Source organism: Caretta caretta, chromosome 12, assembly GCF_965140235.1.
Source record: "Caretta caretta isolate rCarCar2 chromosome 12, rCarCar1.hap1, whole genome shotgun sequence".
NCBI lineage: Eukaryota > Metazoa > Chordata > Testudines > Cheloniidae > Caretta > Caretta caretta.
The window spans coordinates 43,676,900-43,693,003 of NC_134217.1; the positions used below are offsets into that span (position 1 = coordinate 43,676,900).

The 16,104-nt window shown below is 42.7% G+C and overlaps 1 protein-coding gene across 2 annotated transcripts in view; it reads left to right on the plus strand.

Annotated features, from left to right (window-relative positions):
* Positions 1-16,104, plus strand: part of AP1G1 (adaptor related protein complex 1 subunit gamma 1) — a 99,898-nt gene that overhangs the window by 25,630 nt on the left and 58,164 nt on the right. For both annotated transcript variants that reach the window (XM_048816967.2, XM_048816968.2), the window contains exon 3: positions 14,238-14,362. In XM_048816967.2, coding sequence (XP_048672924.1) covers positions 14,238-14,362 — 125 coding nt within the window. The remainder of the gene's footprint in view (positions 1-14,237; positions 14,363-16,104) is intronic.

Consider the following 16,104-nt stretch of genomic DNA (forward strand, 5'->3'; position numbering starts at 1 on the left):
AATGTGATGCCAATTTTTAAAAAGAGCTCCAGAGGTGATCCTGGCAATTACAGGCAAGTAAGCCTGACTTCAGGACCGGGCAAACTGTCTGAAACGGTAATAAAGAACAATATTGTCAGACATATCAATGAACGTAATTTGTTGGGGGGAAGAGTCAACATGGTTTTAGTAAAGGGATATTATGCCTCACCAATCTACTAGAATTCTTTGAGGGGGTCAACAAGCATGTGGACCAAGGGGATCCAGTGGGTACAGTATACTTAGATTTTCAGAAAGCCTTTGACAAGGTTGCTCACCAAAGGCTCTTAAGCAAAGTAAGCTACCACAGGATAAGAGGGAAGGTGGCTCTCATGGATTGGTAACTGGTTAAAAGATAGGAAACAAAGGGTAGGTAAAAATGGTCAGTTTTCAGAATGGAGAGAGGTAAATAGTGGTGTCCCCCAGGGATCTGTTCTGGGACCAGTCCTATTCAATATATTCATAAATGATCTAGGAAAAGGGGTAAACAGTGAGGTGGCAAAATTTGCAGATGATACAGAATTACTACAGATAGTTAAGACCCAGGCAGACTGCGAAGAACTACAAAAGGATCTCAAAACTGGGTGACTGGGCAACAAAATGGCAGATTAAATTTAATGTTGATAAATGCAAAGTAATGCACATTGAAAAGCATAACTATACATATAAAATGATGGGGTCTAAATTGGCTGTTAAGGAAAAGATCAAGAGTCAAGAAAAAGATCTTGGAGTCAACCCAGATCAGCTGCATTGTGGATCGTTCTCTGAAAACATCCACTCGATGTGCAGCGGCAGTTGAAAAAGCGAACAAAATGCTGGGAATAATTAAAAAAGGGATAGGTAATAGGACAGAAAATATGTTGTCTCTATATAAATCCATGGTACGCCCACATCTTGAATACTATGTGCAGATGTGGTCGCCCCATCTCAAAAAAGATATATTGGAATTGGAAAAGGTTCAGAAAAAGGCAACAAAAATTATTAGGGGTATGGAGCTCTGCCATATGAGGAGAAATTAATAAGACTGGGACTTTTCAGCTTGAAAAAGAGATGGCTAAGGGGAGATATGATTGATGTCTATAAAATCATGACTGGTGTAGAGAAAGTAGATAAGGAAGTGTCATTTACTACTACTCATAACACAAGAACTAGGGGTCACCAAATGAAATTAATAGGCAGCAGATTTAAAACAAATAAAAGGAAGTATTTCTTCACACAACACACAGTCAACCTGTGGAACTCCTTGCCCAGAGGATGTTGTGAAGGCCAAGACCATAACAGGGTTCAAAAAAGAATTAGATAAATTAATGGAGGATAAGTCCATCAATGGCTATTAGCCAGGATGGTCAGGAATGGTGTCCCTAGCCTCTGTTTTCCAGAAGCTGGGAATGAGCGACAGGGGATGGATCACTTGATGATGACCTGTTGTGTTCATTCTCTCTGGGGCACCTGGCACTGGCCACTGTCAGAGGACAGGATATTGGGCTGGATGGACCTTTGGTCTCACCCAGTAGGGCCACTCTTATATTCTTATTGTTCGTTCTCAAACTGATTCATGTCTCTTGGAACTCTGCAGCATTTTTCCTGAAGGGTTATGTACATAGTCTGGGAGTCACAAGACCAGTTCCTGACTTGTGAATTGGCTGGAGCCTAGCATGGGAGTGACTCGTCACCTTACATTAACCCCTCCTTGACGCACTTCCCCAATGTCTTTTGACCCGGCGTGCTGGGGTGCGATTGATGGAATTCACAAAGGAGGATGGGTGTATATATGTTACTAGCTGGTACCTGAACAGTCAGCTGGTCTATAACCTTCCCAGTCCATGAAGTACATCAGTTGTTCTTCTGAGGAGCTCAGAGTCCAAGGTCTGTCTTACCACATATTCTTCCTACACCCAAACCAAGATGGGGCATGGACATGCTTTTGTCCAACTAGGAAAGGAGTTGTCCAAATATTTCTTTAACAAGGAAACATGGAATATTGGATGCATCTTCATGGTATGGGGTAGTTGCAGCTTGAAGGCCTCTGAGTTAATCTGTTGAATGATCTGGAATGGGCCAAAATAACAGTGATCTAGTTTCCTTGAGGGTCGGAAGATGTCCAACTGCTGAGTTGAGAGCCATACTCTGTCTTCAACTGCCATGGGAGTAGTCCCATCAATGAAAGTCGGCATATTTTCATAGTTCTCCTTAGCCAAGTTTAAGTGTGATTTTAATGCTTCTTGAATGCAGTGGAGGTGTTGAACCAAATTGGAGGCTGCAGGGACATGGAAGGCTAGTGGTACAGATGGATGAAATAGGGAGCAGATTCCATAATTGGAATAGAACGGGTTTTGGCGGGTTGATTTGTGATCAGAATTATTGTAAGTGAACTTGGTGAACATCAGGAACTGGAACCGGCCATTTTGATGGTAGCTAATGAAGCAGCAAAGATATTGTTCTAGAATTTGGTTTACCTGTTCTGTTTGTCCATTTGTCTTGGGGTAGTAGGCAGAGGAAATGCATGGGGTAATTTCCAGGTGTTTGAACAATTCTCTTCAAAAGTGGGAGATAAACTGTGGCCAATGATTGTCTGTAATGTCAGTTGGTAACCCGTGGAACTTGAAGATGTGGTAAAAAATAAGTGAGCGTCGCTTTAGCAGTGGGGATCTTTTGACAAGGCACAAAGTGCGCCCTTTTGGTGAGGAGGTCAGTGGCTATCAGTATAGCTGGGCAGGCCTGAGAAGTGGGGATGTCGGTGATAAAGTCCATCAAGATAGAGGCCCAGGGTTGGGATGGGGTTGGAAGCAGGATCAGGAGGTTTGGCATGGGGGATCTTCATCTGGCCACACACCTCCCAGGAAGCTGTGTAAGGTTTGATGGAGGAAAATAGTTTTGACCACCAAAAGTAGCAGATCAGCTTTGCTGTCTTCCAGTACCCAAAGTGACTTGCCAGAGGGGAATTGTGGCCTAGCTGGAGTACAGCTAGATGGGGTAGTCTGTTGGGGACAAAAAGGCAATCCTTCAACCAGAGTTCCTCGTTTTTGACCAAGAAGTTTGGATCAGAATTGACTGACATCCATGTCACTGCAAGCGGATCATTGGGCAATGTGGACTTCACAAGAGCCAAAAGATTGGTATGTCCTGTATATTTATAAAATGGCAGGGCTTCAATACAGTGGCAGGTTCGGAAGGGTTATCTCCCTTATCTAGGTACTTGCCTTTGTGGGATAATGCATCAGGTTTGCCATTTTTGGGAACTGGGCTGGTTGGCCAGGGTGAAGTTAAATCTAGAGAAGAAGAGGGATCAACATATCTGACATTGGTTGAAGGTTGTGGGCTTTTGGAAATGTTCCAGGTTTTTATGGTCTGTGAACACCTGGACTGGAAAACGTGCACCTTCTAGGTTGTGGCATGACTCCTGAAATGCAGCCTTGATGGCAAATAACTCCTAATCGTAGATTTCATAATTTTGTTTCTTAGGCGTCAGCTTCCTAGAATACAAAGAACAATGGAGGAGGTCCTTCAAGGGCCCATGATGCTGAGACAATACAGTCCCGATCATGTAACTGGAGGCATCTGTCTCAATGACAAAGGCTTTAGATGGATCTAGGATGGGGGCAGAAGTAAACATTTTCTTCAGCTGATCAAAACATATTTGGGCTTCTGGAGTCCAGCTGAAAGCAGAGTTCTTCCATAGCAGCTGAGTCATTGGAAATACCAATTGTGAGATAACTTGGATGAGTCCTCTAGGGAAGCTGGCAAGCACTAAGAAGCACTGAACATTGCAGATGTTCTTGGGGTTTTCCCAACTCAAAACTGCAGAGATCTTTTTGGCATCCAGACTTATTCTGATGGGAGAGATGCAATGTTCCTTCTAATTTTTTTCCATCTATGTGTGGAATAAATTTAGTTATGTGCACTGAGGTAATGTGCGGGTGTGTGCCATCAGTAGAAACAAAAAACCTAGTTATAATATATATTTTTAAAAAGTTACCATAGGGATAACTATTCTAGCCAGGAGAGGTTAGGCATTTTAGAACTCACTACTCAAAGAATTAAATTTTAGTGTAAGACAGAAATAAAAATTATGACATGCATTGACCAGTCAAAAACCTAAAATAACACACTTTGAAAGAATAAAATTACAAGGAATAAATGTGCATTGCAGGAAGTACCAAGAAGTAACAACAACAACACAAGTATGTGTTGGGAGGTGAGTGTGAAAGACTGTGTGTGTGTGAGAGAGAGAGAACACAGTGTGTGCTGGCTGCTGGGGTGCACTGCCTCTTTAAGGCACTCACTGAAAGCTCTCCTGCTCCTGAACCCTGTCTCCCCCCGCCCCTGCTCCGCAGAAATGCGGGAAGTCTGAGACCATGGGCTGTTGCTTTAAGGCATGCACTCACTCACCACCCGGAAGGCTCGTTCAGATCACAGGTTTCAGAGTAACAGCCGTGTTAGTCTGTATTCGCAAAAAGAAAAGGAGTACTTGTGGCACCTTAGAGACTAACCAATTTATTTGAGCATAAGCTTTCGTGAGCTACCGATGAAGTGAGCTGTAGCTCACGAAAGCTTATGCTCAAATAAATTGGTTAGTCTCTAAGGTGCCACAAGTACTCCTTTTCTTTTTTCAGATCACAGTGGCTCTTTCCTGCTCCAAGTCCTGACACTTGTCCCCTGTCCCCTGCTCTGCAGAGATGAGATTTCAGGGGCAGGGGAAAGGGGTGACATCAGCACCTCCTCCCCACCCCTCCACTCTGCACAGCCAGCAGGAGGGTCTTGGGAGCAGCTGCAAGGAGCACACCTCACTTACTCACACCTTCTTGTCAACTGTTTGAAATGGGCCACCCTGATTACCACTACAAAAGTGATTTTTCCTGCTGCTGATAGTAGCCCACTTTAATTGGCATTAAATTGGTTAGAATTGGTAAGTCAACCCCCATCTTCTCATGTACTATGTATATATATCTTCCTACTGTATTTTCCACTGCATGCATCTGATGAAGTGGGTTTTAGCCCATGAAAGCTTATGCCCAAATAAATTTGTTAGTCTCTAAGGTGCCACAAGTCCTCCTTGTTGTTTTTGCAGGAGCAATGTGGCTGCAAAGCGGGTGGCACTTGAATCACTCCTGGGTGACCGCCCGACTGCATAGCATAGAGGAAACATAGAAGAGTTAATATAACTAGGGCTGTCAATTAATTGCAGTTAACTCATGTGATTAACTAAAGAAAATTAATCGCGACTAATTGTGGTTTTAATCGCACTATTAAACAATAGAATACCAATTGAAATTTAGTAAATATTTTTGATGTTTTTTTATGTTTTCGTATATATTGTATTCTTTGTTGTAATTGAAATCAGGGTATATTTTTTATTACAAATATTTGCACTGTAAAAATGATAAAAGAAATAGTATTTTTCAATTCACCTCATATATGTACTGTAGTGCAATCTCTTTGTCATGAAAATGCAACTTACGAATGTAAATGTTTTTTGTTACATAACTGCACTCAAAAACAAAACAGAGTCCACTAAGTGCTACTTCTTGTTCAGCTAATCCCTAAGACAAACAAGTTTGTTTACATTTACAGGAGCTAATGCTGCCCTCTTCTTATTTACAAAGTCACCAGAAAGTGAGAACAGGCATTGGCATGGCACTTTTGTGGCCGGCATTGCAAGGTATTTACATGCCAGATATGCTAAACATTTGTATGCCCCTTCATGCATGGGCCACCATTCCAGAGGACATGCTTCCATGCTAATGATGCTTGTTAAAAAAATGTGTTAATTAAATTTGTGACTTAACTCCTTGGGGAAGATTGTATATCCCCTGCTCTGTTTTACCCGCATTCTGCCCTATATTTCATGTTACAGCAGTCTCGAATGATGACCCAGCACATGTTCGTTTTAAGAACACTTTGACTGCAGATTTCACAAAATGCAAAGAAGGTACCAATGTGAGATTTCTAAAGATAGCTACAGCCATCGACCCAAGGTTTAACAATCTGAAATGCCTTCCAAAATGTGAGAGGGACGAGGTGTGGAGCATGCTTTCAGAAATCTTAAAAGAGCAACACTCCAGTGCAGAAACTACAGAACCCAAACGACCAAAAAAGAAAATCAACCTTCTGCTGGTGACATCTGACTCAGATAATGAAAATGAACATGCGTCGGTCCGCTCTGCTTTGGATTGTTATCGAGCAGAACCTGTCATCAGCATGGATACATGTTCCCTGGAATAGTGGTTGAAGCATGAAGGGACATATGAATCTTCAGCGCATCTGGCACGTAAATATCTTGCGACGTCAGCTACAACAGTGCTATGAGAAGGCCTGTTTTCACTTTCAGGTGACATTGTAAACAAAAAGGGGGCAGCATTATCTCCTGCAAATGTAAACAAACTTGTTTGTCTGAGCGATTGGCTAAACAACAAGTAGGACTGAGTTGACTTGCAGGCTCTAAAATTTTACATTGTTTTATTTTTGAATGTAGTTCTTTGTACATAATTCTACATTTGTAAGTTCAGCTTTCATGATAAAGGGATTGTACTACAGTACTTAGGCAAAGTGAAAAATACAATTTTCTTGTTTTTTTACAGTGCAAATACTTGTAAACAAATAAATATAAAATGAGCACTGTATACTTTATATTCTGTGTTGTAATTGAAATCAATATATTTGAAAATGTAGAAAAATCCAAAAATATTTAAATAAATGGTATTCTGTTATTGTTTAATTGCGATTAATTTTTTTAATTGCTTGACAGCCTTAGGTATAACCCTATAAGTCCACAGAGGTGTAATCGAATGAGCTTTTCTCAGGTTTTCCATACAGACAGTTCGCTTGGAGCTGTTCAAGTAGTAACTGGAAATGCTTGTCATGTAAGGTTCGGTTCTCTAAAAAAAATAAGAGTGTCTAGATAGATTATGATAAACTGGTTCAGAACATCTCTGAAGATATCAATGGCCACGTGCTGGAATGTGGCAGGGACATTAGAGAGACCAAAAGGCTTGACAAGGTACTCAAAATGTCAGTACGAGGTGTGAGAGGCTGTTTTCCATTTGTCGCCCTTTCGAATGTGGACCAGGTTATAAGTGCCATGTAGATAGTTTAGTGAAAATTTGAGCCAGGCTGACTTTACAGTGGTTCATTGATCAATGGGAAAGGATATTTATTTTTGATGGTGATACTGGTCAGCACTTGATAGTCTACGTCAGGGGTCTCCAAACTTTGAGACAAGGGCCATATTAGATTTTTGAAGGGGCTTTGTGGGCCGTAGCGACTGTGAAAGAAATTAAACATATGCAGAATTGTTAAAAAAACAACACTACTCTACTCTGTGTCAGTGTTGCATTAATTCTAAGTCAGGTATAAAAGTTAATTGATGCAGCTACTGTGAAACCACACAAAATATTTGTCAATACATTAAAAATCATTTCACTTTTTTATTTTATTTCTAAAAACTCACACTTTTATCATACACATACATGTTCAAAAATAAAGAAATATTATTTTAGGATTAGTGAGACATACAGTACTGATGCATTTCTGACAGAATTGCATTCAGCTGTGGTTCAAAGTTAGTGTTCCCTATCTGCAAAATTGATTGTACCTGCTTGGCAACAGCAGCAGCAACGCTCCCCTTCTGGGGGGGGACACTGGCTCCCGGGGGCACTCACCTCAGTGAGCTGCTGTCGGCAGCCTGTCCCCCGCCTGCTCCGTGTGCCTACTCAGCTGTTCGCTGCTTCTCCCCTGTTGGTTGGAGGGCTGGACAAATGGAAGCCCCGGCCCGGATCCGGCTTGCGGGCCATAGTAGACCCCTGGTCTACGCAGAGGTGCAGGGTGCCTTTTTTGTTTAAAAAAAAAAAAAAAAAAAGGATTGGTACCCTGGCCAGGGATGTAGAATAATGGATAAAATTCTTTGCTAGATTTTCCTCAAGGTACTCATATAGGGACCAGACTTCTCATGCTCTCTAGGAAATGCTCGGATTGTGAAGGGAGAGCCAGCGAATGCCAAGCATAGTTGGGAACTGGGATGAGCCAATCAGGTTAAATTGCATGGTTTCCTGGTGGTCTTGAATTACAGTTCAGAGAGATGCAGTCTCACAGACGACAGGATTTGAGGACAACAAGCTGTTGCCGTCAATTGTCTCCTCCAAGTTGGGGGCAAGCTTCCGTTGCATCGGTAGGTGGTTAGTTTTAGCAAATCCAGTGTCCATGAAATTGTCAGAAGCTCCAGAGTCTATCAGAGCCAAGCTGGGTGCAGCTCACTTCAGTTGTAGACAGGAATCAAAGTTGGAGCTGCACTTGAATGTGGGATTGGCCATTGTCCTTGGCAGTTAGCACCCCTATATGTATCCTGTTTGGGGAACCCAATCCTGTCATTCTGTCTGGTTGCATTCCCTCTAAGGAGGCTGAACCTGCCCATTTTCCCAGACCAGCCCTGAGACCAGATTTGAGGGAACACCTGGGGACAAAGTGGCCTTGTTCCCCACAGTACAGGCAGAGATCATTCAGAAGAGGATATTCCTTCTCTTGATCTGAGAGGTGCCGTCTTGTCAGGTCTACCTGCATGGGTTCGGGTCCAGCAAGTGTGTGTGTGTGTGTGTATGGAATGGGACAAGACTAGGCAGGGACCAAGTGTGTACCTTCCTTCTTTCCTGGCATCACTCAAACGGTCGTCAATTTGGATACACATCTTAATGTAGGTTTCAGAGTAACAGCCGTGTTAGTCTGTATTCGCAAAAAGAAAAGGAGTACTTGTGGCACCTTAGAGACAGGCAGGACAGTGGGGTGGGAGGAGGTATTGTTTCATATTCTCTGTGTGTATATAAAGTCTGCTGCAGTTTCCACGGTATGCATCCGATGAAGTGAGCTGTAGCTCACGAAAGCTCATGCTCAAATAAATTGGTTAGTCTCTAAGGTGCCACAAGTACTCCTTATCTTAATGTAGGGTAGCAGTGCTGTGGGGGTATCAACCCGGGCCAGTTCGTCTTTAATCTCATCGTTCAGGCCTAGATAGAAATGAGAAATCTGTGCTGCTTCATTCCAGGCCGTGTCCAAGACCAGATGATGGAAGTGGGTGGCATAGGCCGCAACAGGATGCGGGCCTTGTTTGAGTGACTGCAGGGCAACTTTGGTGGAGTGGGCGCAGTGTGGGTCATCAAACATGAGTGAAAAGACATAAACGAATTCATCAAAAGTAATTGAGAATCGGGTCTCCTTGCCCAATCCAGCGCTTTGCCTGTCAGTAGGCTGGTGATGATTCCTACCTTGCTCTGGTTGTTTGGGTACACTGGTGAGCCCAAAGGAACAGCAAGTGACATTGAGCAACCCCCGAAACGTCTGACGGTTCCCATCAGATTTCTCCGATAGTGGGATCTTTGGGCCTAGACCTTGGGCTGTTGTGCCTGATGGCACAAGGGGGCCTGGGACTGCTGGGACCTGCGAACATAAGAAGGCATTTTTGCGTTGTAGCTAGGCCACTTGATTCTGGAGACCTTGAACTAGTTCTGCCATATCAGTGGTGGGGTTGCCTGGAGACTTCATTTCAGTTGTAGGGGGTACCTGCTGACACAGATCAGTCCTGGCCACTGAGCCTGACTGGGGGTCAATCTGCTCAAATTCTCAGAAACTGGGCTGGGGATGGTCAGGCCTAGTGGTTGGAGCTGGAATCAGGAGTCCAGGGCAGAGTTGGAGTGAGGCTGGAGCAGGGCAGCAGCAAGAGCAGGGCTGGAGCACGACTAGGTACAGGGAGGGAATAAGAGCAAGGCTGGAGTAGAACTAGGAGCAGGGCTGGAGCAGGCTAAGGCTTGGGGGGACTGTTTTCACTGTCAGGCAGGAGTGAGTTCCAAGCCCTGGAGTGACGTTGAGCAGACTAAGGACATGTCTACACTACAAAATTAAGTCGACATACAGCCACCACAGTAATTAAAGTGGCGTTTCACATCCACACTGTGCTGCTTCTGTTGGCTGTGTGCATCCTCATCAGGAGTGCTTCTGCTGATCTAACTGTGCGGGGCATTGTGGGGCGCGGGCAGTGGAGCTCCAGCTATCCAGCTGACAGACAACAGGTGACGTAAGTAAGCACTACTACATCGACCGAAGTGCTACGCCTCTCTTGGAGGTGGTGGTATTGTGTTGATGTAGTGGGTGACTTACATCGGTGGGAGCTACGTTTTAGTGTAGATGCTTACAGATAGGTCGACGTAAGCGGCCTTGTATCAACCTAACTCAGTAGTGTAGACCAGGCCTGAGCTGCTGGTCCTCCTGTGAGGTTTTTATGTACCTGGTCTGGGAACCACAAGACCAGTTCCTGCTTGTGGGTTGGCTGGAACATATGGGGCCTGTGCAGCTGTGATGTAGAATCGTACCAGCCATCAAACCTCCTTTGGAAGCTTGGTATTCAGTGAATTACCCATCTCTCTTCTAAATTGTCAGACAAGTTTGGCAGAGGCCCTGGGGGGTTTTCACCTTCCTCTGCAGCGTGGGGCATGGGTCACTTGGTGGAGGATTCTCTGCACCTTGAAGTCTTTAAACCACGATTTGAGGACTTCAATAGCTCAGACATAAGTTAGGGGTTTGTTACAGGAGTTGTTGGGTGAGATTCTGTGGCCTGCATTGTGCAGGAGGTCAGACTAGACGATCATAATAGTCCCTTCTGACTTTAAAGTCTATGATTCTAAGTTAATCTGTAATTTAGCCTGTTTTAGGATATGGATTAGTATATGCTTAAATGTTCTCTAGGGCAATGTTTCTCAGTGACTGGTCCATGGACTGGTGCCAGTCCCTGAGATCTCCCTGACACAGTTTAGAAAGGCAGCAAGCTGGTGCCTAGTATCAAAAAGGTTGAGAAATACTGCTCTAGGGTACCTCAGAGGTGGAGCACATCACCCAAATTGCCACGTTAAGGCTACACATCTTGATTGGGTTGTGATTTTAAATAGTTTACATTATTTTAATTTCACTAGAACCTCCGTTTTACAAACAGTGATCTTTTGAGCACCATTTATACAGGCCATTTTTCTCGACTTGGGGTGGGAGAAAGTCACCTATGGAGTGACACTGATGAAGAGCAAATCAACATCCCTTCACATTGCAATGGCTGTCACTGTCCAGTGCTTTTGAAGAGCAAGGAGAAGGCAGTGCAGTGCACTGTACCTATTGTAACTTCGAGATGTTCCATTTTATGAACTTCTCAATTCCCAGTTAGTTTATATAATAGAGAAGGAGTACTTGTGGCACCTTAGAGACTAACCAATTTATTTGAGCATAAGCTTTCGTGAGCTACAGCTCACTTCATCGGATACATACTGTGGAAAGTACAGAAGACGTTTTTATACACACAAACCATGAAAAAATGGGTGATTATCACTACAAAAGGTTTTCTCTCCCCCCACTCCACTATCCTGCTGGTAATAGCTTATGTAAAGTGATCACATTGGCTAGTCTCTAAGGTGCCCAAAGTACTCCTTTTCTTTTTTGCGAATACAGACTAACACGGCTGTTACTCTGAAACCTGTTATGGTGATGGATATGTTTTTTTGGGAGGAATTTTTTTTAATATTTACGGTTATTTACAGGAAGACATTAGTTATATTGTCTTGTTTTGTATAGGCACATGTCTGTGGCAGAGTGCTGCTGGCAAAGCCTCAATCAACTCCTGCCACTCTAGCCCCAACAGGGGGAATGGATAGGGGCTGGGTAAATATCTGAGGTTTGCATAATTACTGACTGCACCTGCCAGCCTCATTAGGTAGGAGCTATAAGGCTTGGAGGAAGAGAGTGAAAGGTGGGGCAGAGACCAGGAGGGACAGGAGGCTCAGGGAGAGGTAGGAGCCTGCTACTCTGTTGCTGACCAGGCTTGTGTTAGGCCAAGCCACTGTAAATAGCTTGTATATAGCAGGACACTGGTGGTGGGAAATGGACACAAATAAAGAGCTTGGGTGTTGCACCAGTTTGGAGTGTCCCTGATTCTGTGAGGAGCAGGGCCAAGGGGCTGGATACACAAGGGCATGCCATGCACCCCGTTACAATGTCTTATTACAGAATTAACAATATTCATCAACGTGTTGTATATTGGCCATATATCATTACCATTTTTCTTTCCCCCTCCAAAAAAATTATTTAAGCATAGCCTTAATATGATAAATATATATATTTAACCATTTATATTAATTTTCATTGTGGGAAGCTAAATGTTTCCCCAGTGGGGTGGGAGCGCACAGCGTCAGCAGAAGAAAGAAAGGAGTAGTGGTTATGTAATTCAGGCGTCCTCTGTGTATTTCCCTCTGGACTATCCTATAACTATAGGATTACCATGTCTATATCAAAGCATTTCCATGATTTCAGTATTTCTATTATATTGTTTTTGTGTGCAATGTATACTTTTACTGTTATCCATTTTTAAAAAATTTCTCTTGCACTGTTTTCATAACGTTTGTCTTCCACTACGAGATATTGTATTAATAGTTTTTTCCAGTGAGCTATAATAGGAATCGTCTGGGTCCACAAATTTGTTTGCCTTTTTTGGTATAAAGAGCAAGAGCAGAACTAGCTTCTTTATTCCCAGTTTGAGTCTTTTTAACATGCAGTTTCTCAATACGTGTCTTGAAGTCCTGTTTGAGTTCTATCTCTAATATTTTGTCGTCTTTCAGGATGGTTTGCAATTTTTTTTTTTACTATCCAGAGTTCCAGACCTGGCTATTTTGCATTTTGTATAGATATCTGGGGTAATGTATATTTTGTCAGGTATCAGGGGGTAGCTGTGTTAGTCTGTATCCACAAAAACAACAAGGAGTCCGGTGGCACCTTCAAGACTAACAGATTTATTTGAGCATAAGCTTTCGTGGGTAAAAACCTCACTTCTTCCTCACTTCTTCAGCTGTATCTGAAGAAGTGAGGTTTTTACCCACGAAAGCTTGTGCTCAAATCTGTTGGTCTTTAAGGTGCCACCGGACTCCTTGTTGTTTTTGTATATATTTTGTGTTATGGAGATGGAGAAACATACCTTATAGTATGTTGTATAGTACTGAACTTGCACTCATTGATTAGTGTTAGAGCCAGTACTTATTATCTGATTACATTTGCAATGGTGGTGTAGCTGTGTTGGTCCCAGGATATTAGAGAGACAAGGTGGGTGAGATATATCTTTTATTGGACCAGCTTCTGTTGGTGAAAGAGAGAAGCTTTCAAGTTGCATACAGCTCTTCAGTTCTGGACTTCTGTAGCTTGAAAGCGTCTCTCTTTCAACAGAAGTTGGTCCAATAAAAGATATTACCTCAGCAACCTTTTCTATTATTTTATTCCATTCTTTTGCTATTGTTTCATATTTACAGTCTATATTCCATAACAGCTTTATGCAGTTTATTCTTTAAAAACACAGTCATGAGATTATACATTCCAGCAGTAATCTTGATTGCTGAAACTTCAAGCATGTATATACAATTTTCTAATACTGATAGCTTTAGTTCTTTTCTTCCATGGAAGTTGTAAATAAAGTTAAGCAATCTGTATAAACTCATATTATGCTTTATTTTCTTTTTTTAATATATCAGTTACATCTGTTTGTTTTAGGGGTTGTCCATCCTAATGAAATCCTTCCACTTATCAGAGTAACATTTGCCCCAACATTTAAAAACTTCCTTATTCAACCTCTGTTTGAAGGCACTGTTTTTTATTTTCAGTATTACCAAGGTCTGCTCTTTTTGTTTGGTCAAGTGCCTTACATATACTCAATTAATAAGTGTATTTTTAATTAATAGGTAATATTTCATGGGTGCTGGAATTTTGGGGTATGAATCCAGCATACAATTATATGAGATTGGGTTTTCCAGTTTCTGTTCTGTCTGTATCCATGATGGGTTTTCTCTATTAGACTGGTATTGGAAAGGATTTCTAATTTGTGCAGACCTATAGTATGCCTTGAATGATGATGGATGATGTCTTTCACTTACTGATGACTTCTGTGTCACCCTGTTTTAGTTCATTCCCCTGGATCTCCTGTACACTTTGAGAGAGTTTCATAGCCATGAGAGGCAGCATGGTCTGGTAGCTCCTCTTTTGACTTGCTGAGACTTTGGGCAGGTCACGGGTTGCTTTTCTCCCTCATCTTTAAAATGGAGATAATACTAACTTTGCGAAGCACTTGGATGGAAGATACTATTCAAGTGCAAACTATTATTGCTCCCAGCACAGAAATATGATTTATACTGATATATCTATGTGTTTTTTTTTTGCAGTTGGAGTGCCTCAAACTTATTGCGTCTCAGAAATTCACAGACAAGCGCATTGGGTACCTAGGTGCCATGCTGCTACTGGATGAGAGACAGGATGTCCACCTTCTCATGACCAACTGCATCAAGAAGTAAGACTACTCTCTCCTTCCCCATTCACAAATGTGTGCAGGGATTTCAGAACCACAGTTAGGCTCCTGACAATAACTTTTTTGATGCCTCAATTCTCAACTGGCATTTAATTTGAAAAGGGGGAACTTTTCAGTCTAGAAATCCCTAATGCCACTGGTACTGCCCAGGCCATTTTTTAGTCACCTTGTGTGTTGGATTGCTGCTAAGCTCCAGACTGCTATGGCCCTAAAAAGTTTTTGAAACTTGGTGCATATAGCAGAGCGCCATTTAATGCGTGGAACTTCCATGTCTTGGGCATTCACTTGGTGATGCTGTGTAATTGGTGGCTGAGAGAATGGAACATCCTGGCCATTAAAACTTCCCTGAAAAGAAAAGGAAACTAATATGGTTATAATGGGCTTCCTGTAGCTCGTGGAACAGCTTCTAGAGACACTGAGGGGGCCGTTACCTTCTCACCTTGCAGAAGAGCAAGCCCTGATTGAATAATTAAGGGTAGCATAAAATCACTTAGGGCTCATCCACACCATACATATGACTGAATTCAGAGGATCTGGTTATAACACAGCTGCAATACGTAGTGTAGACTGGATCTTAGGCTAAAACCCTGAACAGTGCTGCAGCCATCTTGTACTGGTCCCCTGACTCAATTGTATTTATAAATATAGGTGGGCTCTTATAAGTTGTGTGACTCTAGGGTGTGAAGCTAGCTCTACTCTGTTCTGAGAGTTTGGCCAGGTTGAGTGTGGTGTTGTGATGGGGCACTGGTTGGCTGCAGGGGAAGGGCAGCACCTTTCTGGGATGTGGTGTTCAGCTGGTTTGGAATCTCCTTGAGCTGTGAACATTACCAGAAAATTCTGAGGTTTCCATAACGATTTTATTGAAGGTGAGTAGGTTTGAGTGGAGAGCAAGATGTAGAAAATCAGTGTTTTCTTTTTGATGAGGCCTCCTTTTGTGGGGGTGGGGAAGGGGGGAAACATGTCAGTGGAGCTGGGAGATTAAGATTTATTTTTTTATTTAGATTTCTCAGATTCTCACTTGGTTCTGTACATATTGATTGTGCCTAGAGTATCTGAGAAATCTAAATAAAAAATTAAATCTCAGTCTCCCAGTTCCCACTGACTGGCTTCACTGCTGCCACTGCCTGTCCCCCAAAAGGAAATCCCATCAACAGGAGAACATTGATTTCCTACATCTTGTTCTGAATTCAGATATGAATATCTCTGTTGGACCAAGTGGTGGGGAGAGCAAAGGAGTTTGAACTGAAGACCCTTCACTGAAAATGCCTTGCCTCCAGATAGCTCCCTTCCACTTAAATTAGGGGGCTGATTGTTATATCCCCAAACAAGTCTAATTTTAGGGGAACAGGTACTGGGAGTTGAGTTGGGAATTGTGCATATAGCTGGTTTACATAACCTGGCATTTTTCTATTATCTTTGTCTCCTCACCTTCCTCTTTCTGCTACCCCACTGCTTTCATAGAATCATAGAATATCAGGGTTGGAAGGGACCTTAGGAGGTCATCTAGTCCAGCCCCCTGCTCAAAGCAGGACCAATCCCCAGTTAAATCATCCCAGCCAGGGCTTTGTCAAGCCTGACCTTAAAAACTTCTAGGGAAGGAGATTCCATCACCTCCCTAGGTAACGCATTCCAGTGTTTCACCACCCTCCTAGTGAAAAAGTTTTTCCTAATATCCAACCTAAATCTCCCCCACTGCAACTTGAGACCATTACTCCTTGTTCTGT